The sequence below is a fragment of the Trachemys scripta genome, chromosome 11 (genome assembly GCF_013100865.1).
Source record: "Trachemys scripta elegans isolate TJP31775 chromosome 11, CAS_Tse_1.0, whole genome shotgun sequence".
In the NCBI taxonomy this organism is placed as follows: domain Eukaryota; kingdom Metazoa; phylum Chordata; order Testudines; family Emydidae; genus Trachemys; species Trachemys scripta.
The window spans coordinates 74,131,407-74,148,752 of record NC_048308.1 but is presented as its reverse complement, the minus strand read 5'-3'; the positions used below and the strand labels follow the sequence as shown (position 1 = coordinate 74,148,752).

Genomic DNA, 17,346 nt, shown 5'->3' with positions numbered 1-17,346 from the left:
CATGGAACAAAGCACCTGTACAGAGAGCTGCCTTCATGGGCTAACGTGTCCCTATCCAACCTTGCTGCTCCCTCACTCCACAGTACCAACCCAATCAACGTGTGCACTCTGGCTGCTCCAATTCACCACCAAGCATTATCCTGCCTAGACTATTGGCAGGTTTTGTTTATAGCCCGTTTGATGCAAGAGGACTCAGGCTGGCTGTAATGGTGAAGGAAAGCAAAGACACTGTATGGGATTTGTTACCACTGTTCATTTGCAGGAAGAAAATAAACTTGGACAAGAAAATGCTGATGGGAATCAGTGTAGAGTACATTGACCCATAGTCTCCCGCCCCAGGACAGAGATTAGCATTGCACTCGCTTTCTGCTTAGGGACGGGAGAGTGGAATCAGCTTGACCTGCCACTTGGCAGTTTAGGGAGACGTCTCCCTGTCCTGTGGAGACAGAACAGAGGAGGGTCCATAGTGCTCCCTCCCAGTCCTCACTCTTCTCCCTCCCTCCCTGCCACAGGCTTTCTTCTCACGGTTTGTTTTATGACGGACCCAGAAAAAGGGCAGGGAAGGCTCAATGAATAGCAAGGCAAACGCTTAACTGCCACCTCCAACCCTCACTTGGAGCCCAGTTTTAAAACCCTCTCCTGGGACCCAAGGTCATACCTGGGTCAGAATTTAGCAGGTGGTTTCATTCTCCTTGTATTAATTGTTCACAGGCACTGCAAGGCCAGATGCTGAACGCACATATCCAAACACAACTAAGGTAAGTGAGGTTACTCGTAGGAGTCTTTCTACAACCTAAGACAGTGCGGATTCAAGCAGTAGCCAACTGCTCAGCTCAGAACACGCTTATATTCTGTAATTGCACACCTGCTCTTCCTTCAGGCCACCACCAGATTTCACCTGGGCTCAGAGATGCAAAGGAATAACAGAACTGACTTCTTCGTGTTTGCTTCTGGTGGTCACCTGATTCAACATGAACATAGCTATACGCCTAGCTATGTGCATGATACAAGATCCCAGTGGGTGCAGAACCTCTGACCTGAGATCACAACCAGGCGACTGAAATCCAGCCAAACCCGCAGCAGGTACAAGCGCCCCCCTCTCTCACAGAAGAGAGGTGCTCACTCTAGCAGTTATCGCTCCCTACAGAGCACCCCTTACCTGTCTGGGCTGAGACAACGCTTCGGGAGTCCAAATCCAACTTCTTCACCAGAGTTTTGGGATCAATCTTCATCCCAGCAAAGACGTCAGAGGACAAAAAAGCCCAGTCCTGAGCCAAAGACAAAATGAAACACGCAGTTTAATATTGAGAGGAATAAAATAATTGCAAAGTTCAGGCCTAGTAGCCCATTGGTTCATGGTATGTAAGTGTGCACCATGCCTCAGAGGACACAGCCAAACTACTGGTTTCCAGCTCATTGGTTTTTTCTACAAATATGTATGGGTCTCTGTGACAGGCATTCCTGGGGTGCAACCTGGAACTGGGGTACTGCTGAGCCCTCTGTCTCACCAGCCTGCACTCCCTCTCACACTGAGAATGTGACAAGCTGCAAAGCCCTCAAGGTCCTGCACTCACACAAGCATTCACAGGCAGGGACAGACCCAGCTTTCACCAGCCACTCATGGACCAACAAGAGAGTTCCCCCCAGCTCCCCAGCCTAGGAACCCCAGAGCTGCACCGTCCTGTCCTAGTCAAAAACTTGGCCAGTGTAAGTTTATTATCCAGTCCGCCCCTCCCTCAATGTGGAGAGGATATGCACAGGTTTTTATTAACTGGCTAAGGCTTTTTTCATGCACTTCACTCAAACTACACTGTTTTTAGGTAAAATATAAAACAGATTTATTAACTACAGATAGATGTTAAGTGATTATAAGTAACAGTGTACAGCTCAAAGCAGATTGCCTAAGAAATAAAACAAAATCGCAATCTAAATTCTTTACACTAGACAAGATTTGAATCAAGCAATGTCTCACCCTGGTGGTACGAACAGTTCACCAATCTTCCATATACAGGCTGGGATTCCTCCTTTCCTGCCTGGAACCACCTCCCCAGTCCAGTCTTTGTTCCAGGTGTTAAGTTCTGGGGGGAGATTATGTCACTTCCTCCTTTTATAGCTTCTCCCATGTGGAGGGAACTTCATTGTCCCAAACAAAGCCCACAACAGTTTGTGGAAAACTACAGGCACAAGATGGAGTCCAGCGTCACATGATCTGGTCACATGCCCTTGCATGCTTCGATAAGTCATAGCAGCCATTATTCCCCGGGTGGAAATAAGCTTCCTCTAAGGCCTACTGTGTTACTTAATGGGCAATCAGCCTGATTAGTCCATTCGTAATGTGTTGTCTAGACTGGATGTAAACTACCTTCTGGGTGTCACCTCAAGAGCAAACATATTTTAAATACTGGTACATAGTCAATATTCACAACTTCAGATATAATTATAGCATATACAATCCAACAGGATATTAATGTTCAACAGATCAAGACTTTTAGAATGATCTCTTACAAAGCATATTTTGTACAAAACATATTCTAATTACAACACTATGGTGAATTTGGAGGTGCCAGGGTCTTGCTTTAGGGTACAGAGTGTCACAGTCTCTTCTAAGCACATTTAAGGATAGACACAAGTAGCCACCAGTGGTGTGGTCTCGTTTGGTTAGCCAAGCCCCTTCAGTCTGGAAACAGGGCTGCAAGTCTCTTAAGAGCAGGCTGCCCTGCTAGATTTTCAGCACTTCAAGGTTTGAGCACAGCATTTCCATAGGGAGTTTCACGATCACCCATAGACAAAACCAAGCCACATCTTAGTCACACTGAAAAAACGCATAATGCTATCATTACCCACAATCATCCCACCATGCCTGCCAGAGGAAGTACAGCAAGCAGCTCCTTCCTAAGGCCTGGCGCCAGATCACAAAGGCAAAACTGCAGAGGTGCCTAGTGGCGTTTGCAGAAGAACTGAGCAGGTTAGGCACCTGACTTCTGAGCCAATGAGAGTTAGGCACTGAACCCAATTAGATGCTTTTGAAAACCCCACTAGGCACCTCTCTGCATCGTTAGACACCTAACTTCTGTAGAGCTAGCCCCTGGTTTACACATAGTTTTGGTACAGGCATGACTGTTTTGGTTAGGAGTCATCGCTGTAGTTTAAGATGTGTATCCCAGACTTTCTCCTCAGAGTATATTCTGTGCCAGCTGAGTGCCTGGCTGTAGATAGCAGATTGGTTGGCGTGTTTGGGGTGGTTATGGGATCTATGAAGTTGTGGTGATCCAAGGGTTTCTTGTATACATTTTTCTGTAGAGTTCCACTGTTGCAGCTATCGTGGGGTCCAGGAAGTTGGTGATCGTGTGGGAGTGTTCCAGAGGGAGCTTAATGGTGGATGTTGAAGCTGAGGAGGACATCCATCAGGGCATTTAGGTCATCTGTCCAGAGGATGAAAATATCGTTGATGTATCTCAGGTTATCATTGGTTTTGTGATGCATTTGTCCAGAAATTCTTCTTCAAGGTGACCCATGAAGAGGCTGGCATATTGGGAAGCCATCCCAGTACCCATGGCTCTTCCCATGGTTTGGACAAAGTGTTCACCGTTGAATGTAAAACGGTGATGGGTGAGGAAGAAATGGATGAGCTTGGCAATGTGTTTGCGGTGGAGATCTGAGGTTTGTTGATTGTCTCGTAAATATTTATGGCAGACAGCTATGCTGTCATTGTGAGGGATGCTGGTGTATAGGGAGGTGACATCCACAGTGGCAAGGATGGTGTTCTGAGGGAGGTTGTTAATGTTGCAGAGTTTGTGCAGGAAGTCAGTTGTGTCCTGGAGGATGCTGCCCCTTTGTGTGGTGAAGGGTTTGAGGATGGTTTCTATGAATCCCAATATTCCTTCAGTAAGAGTGACATGGCCAGATATGATGGGTCTGCCTGGATTCCTTTGTCTGTATATCTTAGGAAGCATGTAGAAGGTTCCTGGGGTGCATTCATGGGGGATGAGTTTATAGAGTTTCTCTTGGATTTTTTTTGGGGGGAAGGATTTGATGATAGCCTTAAATTCCTGGGTAAATTGTGGTGTGGGATCTTCTTTGAGTTCTTTATAATAAGTGGTGTCAGAGAGTTGTCAGTTGGTCTTGTTAATGTCGCCATCATGGTTGAGGATTACAATGGTGCCCCCTTTGTCTGCTGGTTTGATCACTATCTGGTGGTTGGATTTCAGGGACTGCATGGCTGTCCTCTTGACAGTGGAGAGACTGTGGTAGATATGAAGTTTGTTAAGGATTTCAGTCTTTTTTTTTTTTTTTGAAGCATTCTATGTAATGATCAAGAGCGTGGTTTCATCCACTTTGTGGTGTCCAGTCAGAAGATTCTTTTGTCTTATGACTGTCGGTGGTTAAGAGTATCATTTCTTACCATAACAGTTATACCAATACACCCCCTAATGTGGGCACAGTACTGCAGGACTAAAAGAGCAGTCTCCAACCTTCTCAGTCCTGGCATCCACCTATAACTACTGCATAACCCACCAAGCTGAGAAGCAACACTGAACCCCTCCAGCATTACTGAAGGACAGGCCATCAGGGCTGGTTCTAGGGCAGACAAGCAGCACGGTCGTCCTAGGTGCCCTCCAGAAGGGGGCACTGAACTGCTGTGCTGCTCAGCCCTTTTCCTCCTCCGCTCCTGATTGGCTAGCCATTGTTTGTTTGTCTGGGGGTGTGAGAACGAAAACGTTTTCCACCCTGGCTGGCAAAACAGCTAGGGCCACCCCTGCAGGCCACAGAGCGGGCTCACCCAACCACAGGAAGTGGGGTGGTGGGAGTTACAAAGGACAGAAAATGTACTTTCACCACTGGACTGTCCCTTTCTTACCACTGCTACTTTCTGTTCACTGCTATTCCAAATGAGCTCTTTGCCAAGGAAAAGAGGAAACAAGAGCTCACGAGGAGATTATTAAGAGCAAGTAGAGCAATGTAAGGTGACGGGCCAACAAAATGGCAGATGAAATTCAAAGTAATGCACATTGGAAAACATAATCCCAGCTCTACATATCAAATGGTGGGGTCTGAATTAACTGTTACCACTCAAGAAAGATCTTGGAGTCATCGTGGATAGTTCTCTGAAAACATCCACTCAATGTGCAGCGTCAGTCAAAACAGAGAACAGAATGTTGGGAATCATTAAGAAAGGGATAGATAATAAGTCAGAAAATATCATATGGCCTCTATATAAATCCATGGTACACCCACATCTTGAATACTGTGTGCAGATGTGGTCGCCCCATCTCAAAAAAGATGTATTAGAATTGGAAAAGGTTCAGAAAAGGGCAACAAAAATGATTAGGAGTAAGGAACAGATATGAGGAGAGATTAATAAGACTGGGACTTTTCTTTTTGGAAAAGGGACGATTAAGGAAGGACATGCTAGAGATCTATAAAATCAAGACTGGTGTGGAGAAAGTGCAATTTACTCTCTCATAACACAAGAATTAGGGGTCACCAAATGAAATTAACAGGCAGCAGGTTTAAAACAAAAGGAAGTATTTCTTCACACAGCGCGCAGTCAGCCTATGGAACTCTTTGCCAGAGGATATTGTGAAGGCCAAAACTATAAGAGAGTTCAAAAAAAAAAAAAAAAAAGAACTGGATAAGTTCATGGAGGCTAGGTCCATCCATGGCTATTAGTCAGGATAGGCAGGGACGCAAAACCATGCTCTGAAGTGTCCCTAGCCTCTGTTTGCCAGAAGCTGGGAATGGGTGACAGGGGATGGATCACTTGATGATTGCCTGTTCTGTTCATCCCCTCTGAAGCACCTGGCATTGGCCACTGTCGGAAGACAGGATACTGGGCTAGATGGACCTTTGGTTTGACCCAGTATGGTTGTTCTTATGAGACAATGGGCCCTGGTTTGTTTTTTCCTATAGACGTGCAGGAAAAAAAAAAATTCAGCTTGTCCTTCCATTGAGCCTTTCCTAAATTCCTTGGTTATATGTTGTGACAAGGTGTCTGGCCTTTTCCCTCTTCTCTTCTAGTCTGCTGCAGCAACCTGGTTTTATAACCACCTTATTTAAAACAGACTTTTCATTTTTAAATAGGATTCCAAGCTCTGAGTGACCAGAAGTGCAAGTCCCCCTATTATGTCTCAGTGTGAAAGGGATCGGCTACTTCTTAACCCTGGTAACAGATCCCTGCCATTCCAGTTTGCTGGCCAGCACCACCGATTCCTTGGGACTCCACCAGGCCTATCTTTGCCTTGCCTTGGCGCACTTCAGTGCCTGAGCTCTCCACAAGCATCTCCTTGCAACACCCAACCCATCACTGGGCCCTCACAGAAACAGTGCGCACACCAGCTCACTTGGTTGAACAAGGGATTCACACTTGGCTTAATATAACAGCACTGAGATATACTTAGGTTCTAACAAAGAGAAGTTTATTACCCAAGAGCTGAAATTTAAGCATTACTAAGCAAGAATAATAGAGACAGAAATGGTTGCAAATAAAACAGGAGTACACCGTGTGACTAAAATTTAACTTCAGCTACCATCCTTGACTAAAGGCATTTCTTACCTAAAGCAACCTTTTAACGTTGCCCCACCCCAACATGGTAAGGGATCCACCCTTCAAAGATACAGAGCGCGCTGGCCTCTTTGTCCCCTCAGGAACGGATCACCAACCTGTCTTTTTGCTTCTCCTTACATTCCCAAAGTGTATTGTCTTTGTCACCAGACTCAGGATGAACACCTGCTGATTTTACATCCTCATATTAATTTGTCCCTCCAGTATGAACTGCCCATTGTCTCTGACATCACTGTGCTCAATTTACTTTATAGACAGGGAGAAAATAATCTTCCCTCATTTGAAAGAAAACCTGTTTCTCCTTTTGTTTTGTTAGACTTCAAAGTCAGTGAGTATCCATAATTCCTCATGTAGTGTTAATACATACACTCCACAGTATTACTGACTAACGTGTCACTGGATTTCATTTGGTATCATAACAGCCATGTGTTGGGTGTAATCAGTTTGTCAGGCCTGGCAAGAGTTGCTGACACAAAGCAGTGAACCACCAACGTGCCTCTGGGTCACACACGCATTCAAGACATTGGGACACCCCAAACTCTATGCAACACCCTGCATTCCATGTTCACCACTTTTATATGGTTCTGATATATTGTGTACCATGTCTGCCTTGTGAGATATCATTTGAAAATGCATCATCTACTGAATGTCACTGTCCTGTTAAAATGTGTGTATCAACACTATATGTGGAGCTATGAGATTTTACTTATGATTGTTACTGAAATATACTGTAGTTTTGGATAACGCCCTCAGACCATTTTCTCAAAGACAAAAGCACACTGGCTTGCCAGCTCGGTGCTAAAAGGCCATTACCTGTTTAATGGGAGATTTACCAGCAGGGAAATTGTAAACTAGAAATGTACAATTCACCTGAAGAACAGGAGGCAGCTCACGGATGGCACGGAACTGCCTGATCCCATGACCCAGCAAGGACTTTTCCAGGAAAAACAGGTCAGGATATAGAAGGGGGAAAAAAGGCCCCTCGAGCACCTCTCTTCCCGCACCTCTACTCATGGCAGCAAGATGGCTTAGAAGACAAAGGCAGCTTTTGGAACTGGGGGGAATGGTCCGGCCTAGAGGTTTTTCCAGCCATACAGACTGCTAAAAGCATTTGAGTGAGACAAACTATTTTGCTTTTAGAAAAATTCACCTTGGTAAAGCTTAGGAAACAGCTTGCGTGTTTATCTTTTATTTCTTTTCTAACCAATTCCGACCTTTATGTCTTATCACTTAGACTCTATCTTCCTTTAGTTAATAAACTTGTTTTATCTAAACCAGTGCGTTTTGGTTGAAGTGTTTGGGGAATCTCTACTCACGTTAACAAAGGCTGGTGCATAACCATTTCTTTTGATGAAATGACAGGCTATTAATGAGCTTGCATTGTTCAGTAGTGTGCTGGACAGTGCAAGATGTACATTTCTTGGGTGCAAGGCTGGGACCAAGAATTTGCAGGCATCACCCTATATGTAGTTCATGAGTAGCTGGAAGTGCATTCATGTAACTTGGCTGGAAATGACTTTACATGCAGGTGGCTTTTCACTAGCAGAGCAGTGTAAAAGACACCCTGGGCTGGAGAATTAAAGGGACACAGCAATTCAACAGTCCAGACTACACCTTGGGCTATGTCACAGACATTTAAAAACAGACACTACCTCAATACAATGAAGGAAGTGCAAGTTCCTACTTAATGATGTGTTGTCGAAAAAGACTCCATCTAGAAACGAGCGCACAGAACAAATCAGAGAAGGATAGCTATTTCACCGCAGAGACCTGTGCTGTTCCCAACTCTTCAGTACTATACGTCTCATAACATTTAAAGCCCTGGCTACTGGAGTCAAGTGATTTTGAGAATCTCGTCTGTAAAAAGAAGTTAAGTTTCTAGCCCTCATGATTGTAGTGAAAAACTTGAAAATGTGGCCTCTTAAGCCACATTTTCATTGTTGCTTTTGTTTCCATAGCATTCTTCCAGCAGTGTTCTAGATCTCATTCAGTAAACGTGGGGGTGAAAAGAAAATGAGGGGACTTCACGCAGCATAGTTCCCTTATTCAGACTTCTGATTTTTCTGCAGGGTATATGTCCTCAGTTAAACAAGGGGATACAGCGGGATGGGCAAACTCCAGCCCGCGAGCTGTTTTAAGCTGGCCTGCGAGCTCCCACTGGGGAGCGAGGTCGGGGGCCACACCACGCGGCTCGGCCCTGCCCCGGTGCTCCAGCCAGGGTGCTAGGTCAGGGGCTGCACCATGTGGCTCGGCCCTGCTCTGGCGCTCCGGCCTGGGCACTGGGCCGGGGCTACTCCACACGACTCCCAGAAGCCACGGCATGGCCCCGCTCTGGCTCCTACACACTCCAATGGCCCCCTCCGGCGCTCCAATAGGAGCTGCGGGGGGCAGCGCCTGCGGACGCGGCAACACGCAGAGCCACCTGGCTGCACCCCTGAGCCTCTCCCCATGCCCCAACCCCCCGCCCCAACCCCGACCCCCCTCCCACTCTCCAAACCCCTCAATCCCAGCCCAGAGCCCGCACCCCCAGCCAAAACCTGCACCCCTTCCTGCACCAGCCCTGATACCCTTCCTGCTCTCTGAACCCCTCAGTCCCAGCCCGGAGCACCCTCCTACACCCCAGACTCCTCATCCCAGCCCCACCCCAGAGCCTGAACCCCCTCCAGCACCCCAACCCCAATTTTGTGATCACCCATGGCCCACCATACAATTTCTATTCCCTGATGTGGCCTTTGGCCCAAAAAGTTTGTCCACCCCTGGGATACGGTGATGTTACAGTACTACACACGGAACAGTCATAGAAATGTAGAATTTTGCACCTTGCTTGTTTTTTTTAAATCTTCAGATTTCTTAAATATGCTAATAAGAGATTACTCAGATTTGGCTTAGCAGGCCCCAAAACATTAACTGCACCTGCACGGCAAATTATACTCCTTCAGTGAGAAAATAGTCCTGTGACTCATGCAGGCAACAAGGTGTGGGGGAAGAGGAGATGGCAGAGGGTGAAAGATGACAGATGAACTCCTCCCCCCACATACACATTAAACACACACTGTCAGGATCACTGCACATGAGTTGTTGTGTGATTAACAAAGAGGGAGAGACCAAGGCAGATTTCATACTCAGCTACACCAGGATATGGTAATAAGAGCCAAATAAAGAGAGGAGAACACTAAAATTCAACCTCTTACTGTACATGCGACATTCCTTCTTAGGCCCTTTCATGGTACTGATGCATGAACATTGCCTGCATTGCTTGGAACAATCCATTTTCTGTTGGCTAGAGTCTAGCGACACACAAATACAACCATTCAAAGACTGTCGTTTAAGTTGCAAAGCCAAGCACTCAAAAGTTAGGAAAGTTAAAATTAAGGCTGAAAGTGCAATCTTTAATTTAGTCCCCCTGGGCATGTGCATTGTGATAGTCTTTAATTACATGATCAAATTCTAGCTTTTCCAGAGGACCCCTGCCTCATTCAGTGCACTGGGTGGACGGACTCGCAGGATAAGAGGCAACTGTTCAGAATTTGTTTTTATCCTCATCTCTCAATGTGTGGTCCCTACTTCACTCACTGCACACCAACCAAACCCTGGACCAAATACAGAATTATTAATTTCCTCATGAACTCTATAGTGCTGACTGCTGTATCACCCAAACAAGCCTCACAAACAATAATGAATTATCTGCACAACATTCCTAGCAGGGGAAATGACTGGGAAATTTAAAGCCAAAATCCACAAGTGACCATTAACTTCAGGTGCCTCAGTGATTGGGCACCCCTAATTTTTCAGCATACTGGGCATTTGTGTAGCCTTTCTACATTCAAAGCAGGGCACAGAAATCAAACAGCCCAGTGGGTAAGTAATGTCCCCATTTTATAGAGGGAAACAAACAAAGTCCACAGAGACAGCCAGTGGCACTTCCAGGTTGCCAGGAGGTGCTAAGCAACCACAACTTCTAATGCGGTGGTTCCCAAACGGTAGGTCACGACCCCTTTTGGGGGGACGGCGATCCCTACTATGCACAAGACGCCATTTTGCTCTGCACAGAGTGACCTCACATGTACAATGTGTGTGAGGTCACTATTCATGGAGGATGCTATTTTCCTCTACAAAATGGCATCCTCTGCACAGCATAAACTCACATACACCATACACATGAAGTCATAGGGTGTAGAGAATGCCTTCTGAACAGCAAAATGGCGTCCTCCGTGTGGTGTGACCTCACATTCCGGTGCATGCAAGGTCATGCTCTGTGGAGACCACCATTTTGCTCTTCAAAATGGCATCCTCCATGCTGTCTGGGGTCCCAGGTGGAAATAATTCATTAAAACGGAATTGTGCCTGCAAAAAGTTTGGGAACTCCTATTCTAAGGAGATCAGGTGAGTGCTCAACACTGCTGAAAACCTGGGCCCAGCTGTCTCAAGCTGGGCACCTGGCCATGCAGAACACTCCATTAGCAGCCACCTGTGCAAGGGGTTTGAAACTGAGCATGGGCAACAGGGGATGGATCACTTGATTACCTGTTCTGTTCATTCCCTCTTGGAACCTGGCATTGGCCATTGTCAGAAGACAGGATACTGGGCTGGCTGGACCTTTGGTCTGACCCAGTATGGCCGTTCTTATGAATGAGTCTGAAGTTTGGTTTAATAGGTCTGAAGATCAAATGACATTTTCAAGGTTCTTCCATCGCTAAAACCAACATCCTGCTAGCGCTATTTCCCTTACTAGCTCATCTGTTTTACCTTGGGGCAAGAGGAATTTCAATTCTGCTTACCTCAGATAGGACAAAAGTCATGGGCATTTGATCTTGCCCACTGTTCATCTGCAAAGCCCTGCTGGTGAGAAGTCTTTTTGGTTGTGCTCCAGGGTCTTCTACAGAAATGCTCTTAAGAATACTAATGAACAGAAGGCAATTCACAGCACCTTCCGTGGTGCAGGAACCCGGTAGCTTCTCACTCCCTTCCATCTACCAATACACCACAGTCAACATCTCTGACATCGTTCACAAAACCAGCAATGCAGGCCAGATGGACTTGTAACATCTCAGCTAGTCTCTCTGTTCCAGATCTCAGGTTTACAGATTCTTACTCGAAGGGCTTGTCTTCACTATGGAGCTAAATCGGCATTGCTGCAATCGATGCAGGTCTAGTGAAGACACGCTCAATCAACAGGAGAGCGCTCTCCCATCGATTTCTGTACTCTACCTCAATGAGAGTCGGAAGCAATTTTGGCGGGAGAGCATCTCCCGTCGACATACCGTAGCATGGACCCTGCGGTAAGTAGATCTAAGCTACGACGACTTGAATTACGCTGCTAACATAACTCAAATTGCGTAGCTTAAGTCGACCAGCAGCTGTAGTGAAGACAAGCCTTACTGTGAGCCTTCAAACATAATCAACAAGAAGTGCAAGAAATCAGTTTGCAAAAATACACCAAAAAGATAAGCCATGCATAGGTCTCTGCCATTCAGGAGTATTTAAACACAGGGTTTGAAAAACAGATCCAATCTCATCTGCTTTTCTGTTCATTGAGACAATACCCGAATGTGCCTCAAAGAGATTTCCAGTGAGTGGCTTAAAGTTCGCCCATTTGCTCTGGAACGTGACGTGTTCACAATGCTTGTGCCTACAATAGCCTTCTTTTCCCGAAGTTCCCCACCATTTCAGCTCCACTAGTGCAAGGACAGTAGATGCACTACTGTAGACAAAACAATGAGGAGTCCTTATGGCACCTTAGAGACTAACAACTTTGTATGGGCATAAGCTTTCATGGGCTAAAACCCACTTCATCAGGTAGACAGGCACTCCCCTTTTTAACCACAAGTCTAGGCAACGTGATGCTTACAGAGCCAGCAGCCTGTTTGCACTAGCATTCCCATTCTCACGGCCGCTGGTGGAGCTGAGCCAGTGGTAGCAACGGTGAGGAAACTTTAAGGGACAAAAAACTATTACACAGAAAGCCAGGGTGGTGTCCTAAACCTGACACTGTTTTAACTTGAAGATACCATCCTGTATGAATTGCCGAAGAACCTCTATGGCAAGTCTGTCTGTTCTCAGGCGAGTTTCTTATAGACTCATAGACTTAAAGGCCAGTAGGGACCATCATGATCATCTAGTCTGACCTGATGCACACTGCAGGCCACAGAACTCACCCTCCCATTCCTGTAAGAGACCCCTAACCTCATGCTGAGTTACTGAAGTCCTCAAATCATGGTTTAAAGACTTCAAGTTACAGAGAATCCACCATTTCCACTAGTTTAAGCCTGCAAGTGCCCCATGCCTTGCTGTCTCATTTGCTTGTTCACGGAGATAGGAATAAAAGCATCCGAAGAAGTGGGCTGTAGCCCACGAAAGCTTATGCTCTAATAAATTTGTTAGTCTCTAAGGTGCCACAAGTACTCCTGTTCTTTTTCTAGAGTATCTCATGGGGATGTTCCAAAATGTTTGTAAACAACTTTTAATCTTTAAAGTGCCAAATACACTAAATGCTCAATGTCACTACAGATACTTGAACGGAGTACTTTTTGTGACTGGTCTGAACAAGGCTGAGATTAATACCTTACATAATGCCTTAAATCAAAAGCTTTTACACCCTTTTCCCAGACTCTCCACTATTGCCTCAGGTCAGCGATCAACTATAAAGCATACAGTCACTATAGACCTCCCAGTGTCACCCAATCACCATGGATTGTCTTTCCTGCTTCTCCCAGAATGTGACAACAGTTTTCCTGAGAGTTCACAACCCAGCATTTAAACCACAGCGGGCAGGTAAAGTGCTCCTTGCTTATGTGTCTGAGTGTTGGCCACAGAATGGAAGACTGGAGTCTCTGGTGGCCACCAATGTAACTGGTGCCAACAGGAACCATGTGTAGGGATGAGGGCAAAGGCAAGTTGCAAGGAGAGATTTTAATGGGGATGGGGCAGCTTTGCAAGTTCTGATGGACACGGATGGGAGAAAGCAGAGGTCCCTGCAGGAAAAGGAGGGGATCAAGGCCAGCATTATGGGAAGAGCAGAGGTTGGATTTGTGAGGAAGGGCATGGCTGAATGTTGCAGGGGAAGACCAGGCGTTTGAGCCTGACTTGAAGGAGGCGGGACGTGGAGGAGAGAGGTGATCACACACAGGTCATGGATCTGGGCCTAGTGGCAGCCTTTGGGAGGGAGACGAGACGGCCAAAGCGGAGGAGGCTCCAGCAAGGAGGACAGGAGACGAACAGGCGAGACAACTGACGGCGAAGGACACGAGCTGAGAGACAGCGCAGGGGGCTCCCACGTGGTGGCAGGATGTGAGGCCAGGCCCAGCGGCCTACACCTGGGTCTCCCGCTGCAGAGCGCTGGGTAACAAAGGCGGCTCCTTGCTGTCAGCATGGGCACTGCCAGGCCCCACAGCTCACACGGGCTGTCGGCAAGGGCTGCATGCGCCAGAGACCCAGCGGGGGGCCAGGAGCACGGACATGCCCTACACCAGCACTAGAGCTACACCAGCGCTGCACATGCCCACCAGACCCCACCCCTCAGCCGCCCCACATAGCGCCCCACATAGCACCCCTCCGCTGGCATGGTACGGCCCGCCTTTCCCCAACCCCCGCTGGCATTGGGCAGCCCACCCCAACACCCCCCCCCCCCCNGCCCGCCCCCCCGCACTGGCATGGTGCGGCCCGCCTTTCCCCGACTCCTGCTGGCACCCTCCTTTGCTGGCTTGGCCAGCACCCCTCCCTCCACGGGCATGGTGCAGCCCGCCCCTCCCCAGCACCCCCCTCTGCTGCCATGGTGCAGCCCGCCCCTCTGCTGCCATGGTACAGCTCACCCCTCCCTAACCCTCCGCAGCCCGCCCCCCGGGCAGAGCACATGGCACGGCCACGCACTAGAACCGCCTCCCTCCCCGCACGCCGGATGGTACCGCCCGCCAGGCTCTACCCTCCCTCCCCGCACACGAGATGGTATCGCCCAGTGCACCCCTTTTACCTTTCCGGGCTCCGCCCTCCAACCGCTGGTCCCGCCCGCCCCATCCTGGCTCCCCGGCTCCGGGTTCCGTGGGCCCCTCGGCCTCGGGGCCGCCTGGTGCAGCCGCGGACGCTTCGCTTTCCCCACCATGGCCGGGCTGCCGGGCTCGGCGTGTGTGCGGCGGCTATGGCCCGCCCCGGAACGCGGCGCCGCACAGCGCGTTCCCCCTCCCCCAAGGGCCAGGGCGTGCCAGACGGGACATGGGGCGGGGCCCGGGCTCCCGCGGGCAGGGAGCAGTGCGCTGGAACCGGTCCCGGTCCCGGACCCAAGCGGCCCGGCCTGAGGCACTGGGTGCTGCCCCCTTCCAGCTTTGGGCAGTTGGGGGCCGCACCCGGGCTGGAGCCGCTGTTAACTCTGAAGCCTAATGGTGCCAGGCGACAAGCCAGTAACTGGCTGCTGCGGGTTGTAGCTGCTCTCCGGAGAGGTTCCAGGGCAGGCTGCTGCGAGGAGCTGGTTGCTGGCAAAGATTGCTGGGGTGGAGAAAATTCAACCCCCTTCCCACAAAATAATTCCTGCCTATATCCCCTGCCCCAAGAGAAAAACCCCTTCCTAAGCCTAAAGAGGTGATCACTGGGGCCCTGAGCCAGTAACCCCACAGCAATTAAACCAATTCCAGGTATATAGCCTGACCTGGTGCTGCTGAGAGTAATGGGAAATAACTGTACAGAATTAGACAAAACACACTTACTGCTAACGGAGAAAAAGCTACATTTCTTGTTTTAGAAACATAGTTCTGTGCTCTTTCTACTCTCCAGGGAATGGGGAAAGCAGAAACACATACAGATGTCAAATCAAAACACATTTGTTCTTAGTGTGGCGCCCCCACTCCCCCACCCTGGGAATTTACTCGGCAGCTTGTTGTTTCCTAGATAAATATGGACTATGCAGCACAAATGGTAAGAGATGTGATGGAACGAGCCTCTTGGGGAATATCTGTTTTTCTCTCCAGTTTATTGAGGGGTCCATTTTGCATTTTCAGTGCATGAAGGGTTAAAATCCATGTGCATTTTATATAACAACCTGGTATATGGATTGTGCCAGCTCTTTTTCAGACCCGAAATCCAGAGTTTGGTTAAGAGACCAGAGGCCTAGCTAATAGTGATTAGCTAAGAGAAAGCAGAATAAACAAGACAACATTGCCTTTGCTAAGATATGCTTGGTCAGTAGAAATGCCAGATGTTAAAGCAATAACTGAATAATTATGTTTCGTCCAATGTTTCAAATTGAACAAAGGATCCCTGTTCCTATTGTGTTTCTCCTGAAGGGAAAACAGTCTTCCCACAGATCCAACCTTGAGTTTATGAAAATTGGCACATGTCAGTATAATGATATGGCATCCTTCCACCTCCCTTCCCAGGGACCAATGCCCTGCCTTAAGGCATAAAGGAGACAATCTGTACTACCATATCCTTTCACTGTTTCTTTGCTTTAACCCCTAGGAATGTACCTGTTGGACAATCAAAGGAGTTGCTCCGTTCCTATGGACCCCAAATCAGAATTCAACATATATATTTTATACTAATAACAATTTATCAAAGTATTTATTAAATGTTAACTTGCTAACTTGAGACCTTGGGCGGAGACATTATGTAACCTTTTTAGCCTTTGGCTACTGTGCTATCTTGTCTTGCTGCAAAACCTATCCCGGGGTGTGGAACTGCCTACCCCGTCACTTTCCCCCGCCCATGGTAAATCCATATATTTCATTGTAATCAATTGATTGACAGTGTCTCTGAGCCTGATAAGCCAGGTGACACTCCGCCAGTGCTGTGTGTAATAAACCTCTATTCTTTGACCTCTACACGGTGTGGATTTATGTCCTTCAGTGCATCTTATGACTCTCACCGAAAACACTTTCCCCCATTAATGTTAGTGCAAGTCATCTCCCTTCGCCTTGAGAAGAGGGGGGCATTTTGTTTCAGCTGTTGACAAAGAAGAGTGGACACTTAGCCAGAAGGCTGTAAGGATTTGTTGTACTGCAATCTAAGCATGTGGTCCAGGGTGTAATAAACCACTTTACGGAACTGACAAAAGGCATAAATACCCAGCCCACTGGACAGCTGTATCCAGGTGTGTGAGGGTGAAATGAACAGCTTCTTATCTTCCCCCTCCGGAACTAGAAGCTGCAACCTCACAAAATATGTTCCTTCTGCTTTCCTTTGTGTCTTCCACTGCCGAGTACCTGCCGGCCTATCTCCCCACAGCAGGACTGCATGCAATACCTGATGATAGCGCCCTCTGCTGGATCTGCACCAGGCTGGATAAAAATCAATGAGTTTTTTTTTTAAATAAAAAAAAATATCGGATTTTTTTTATGTAAATCAGATTTTTTTGATATAATGCTTTCTGAGGAAAAAACGATCTAAAGATAGTTTTAATTAAGATACATTACAGCTCAAAGATATCTCATCCTGGAATAGGGATTATAAATTCTAATTCTATAGTATGAGAGATTATGTATGTAATGTTTAAGAAAAGTTTTGTAAATGAGGTCCAATATTTCATGGATTAGGGACCCAATCTTATGGGATTCCAGGGGCTTCTGTCTAGATTATTTAGGTTAATCTTTCTATCTACCCAACGGGACTCAGTGCTCAGTCTAGAAGCTACCATCAGCGATGGTTAATTTTGCAGTTCTCAAACTCTGGATATGTGTCTCCAGAGATGACATGCTTCTTAACAGCAAAAATGTTTTAAAATAAATAAATACATAATATATAGAGGTGAGAAATAACAGACCTCAACCCCATTGTCCCTCTGCAAATTTGTGTACACAGAG

General features: G+C 47.3%; 1 protein-coding gene and 1 long non-coding RNA gene across 3 annotated transcripts in view; one reads left to right on the top strand and one right to left on the bottom strand.

Annotated features, from left to right (window-relative positions):
* The window catches only part of FAM207A (family with sequence similarity 207 member A), a 107,504-nt gene extending 92,783 nt beyond the window's left edge, over nucleotides 1-14,721 (bottom strand). The window contains exons 1-2 of one of the 2 annotated variants that reach the window (XM_034785874.1): nucleotides 14,529-14,721; nucleotides 1,160-1,268 (exon numbers count right to left, since the gene is read on the bottom strand). In XM_034785874.1, coding sequence (XP_034641765.1) covers nucleotides 1,160-1,268; nucleotides 14,529-14,657 — 238 coding nt within the window. In that variant the 5' untranslated portion in view covers nucleotides 14,658-14,721. The remainder of the gene's footprint in view (nucleotides 1-1,159; nucleotides 1,269-14,528) is intronic. The other variant, XM_034785875.1, reaches the window with a different exon arrangement.
* Nucleotides 14,391-16,056, top strand: LOC117884903. The gene is made up of 3 exons (XR_004647682.1): nucleotides 14,391-14,503; nucleotides 15,323-15,463; nucleotides 16,007-16,056. It is a non-coding gene; the product is annotated as an uncharacterized LOC117884903 (long non-coding RNA).
* Nucleotides 16,057-17,346: the final 1,290 nt, after the last annotated feature.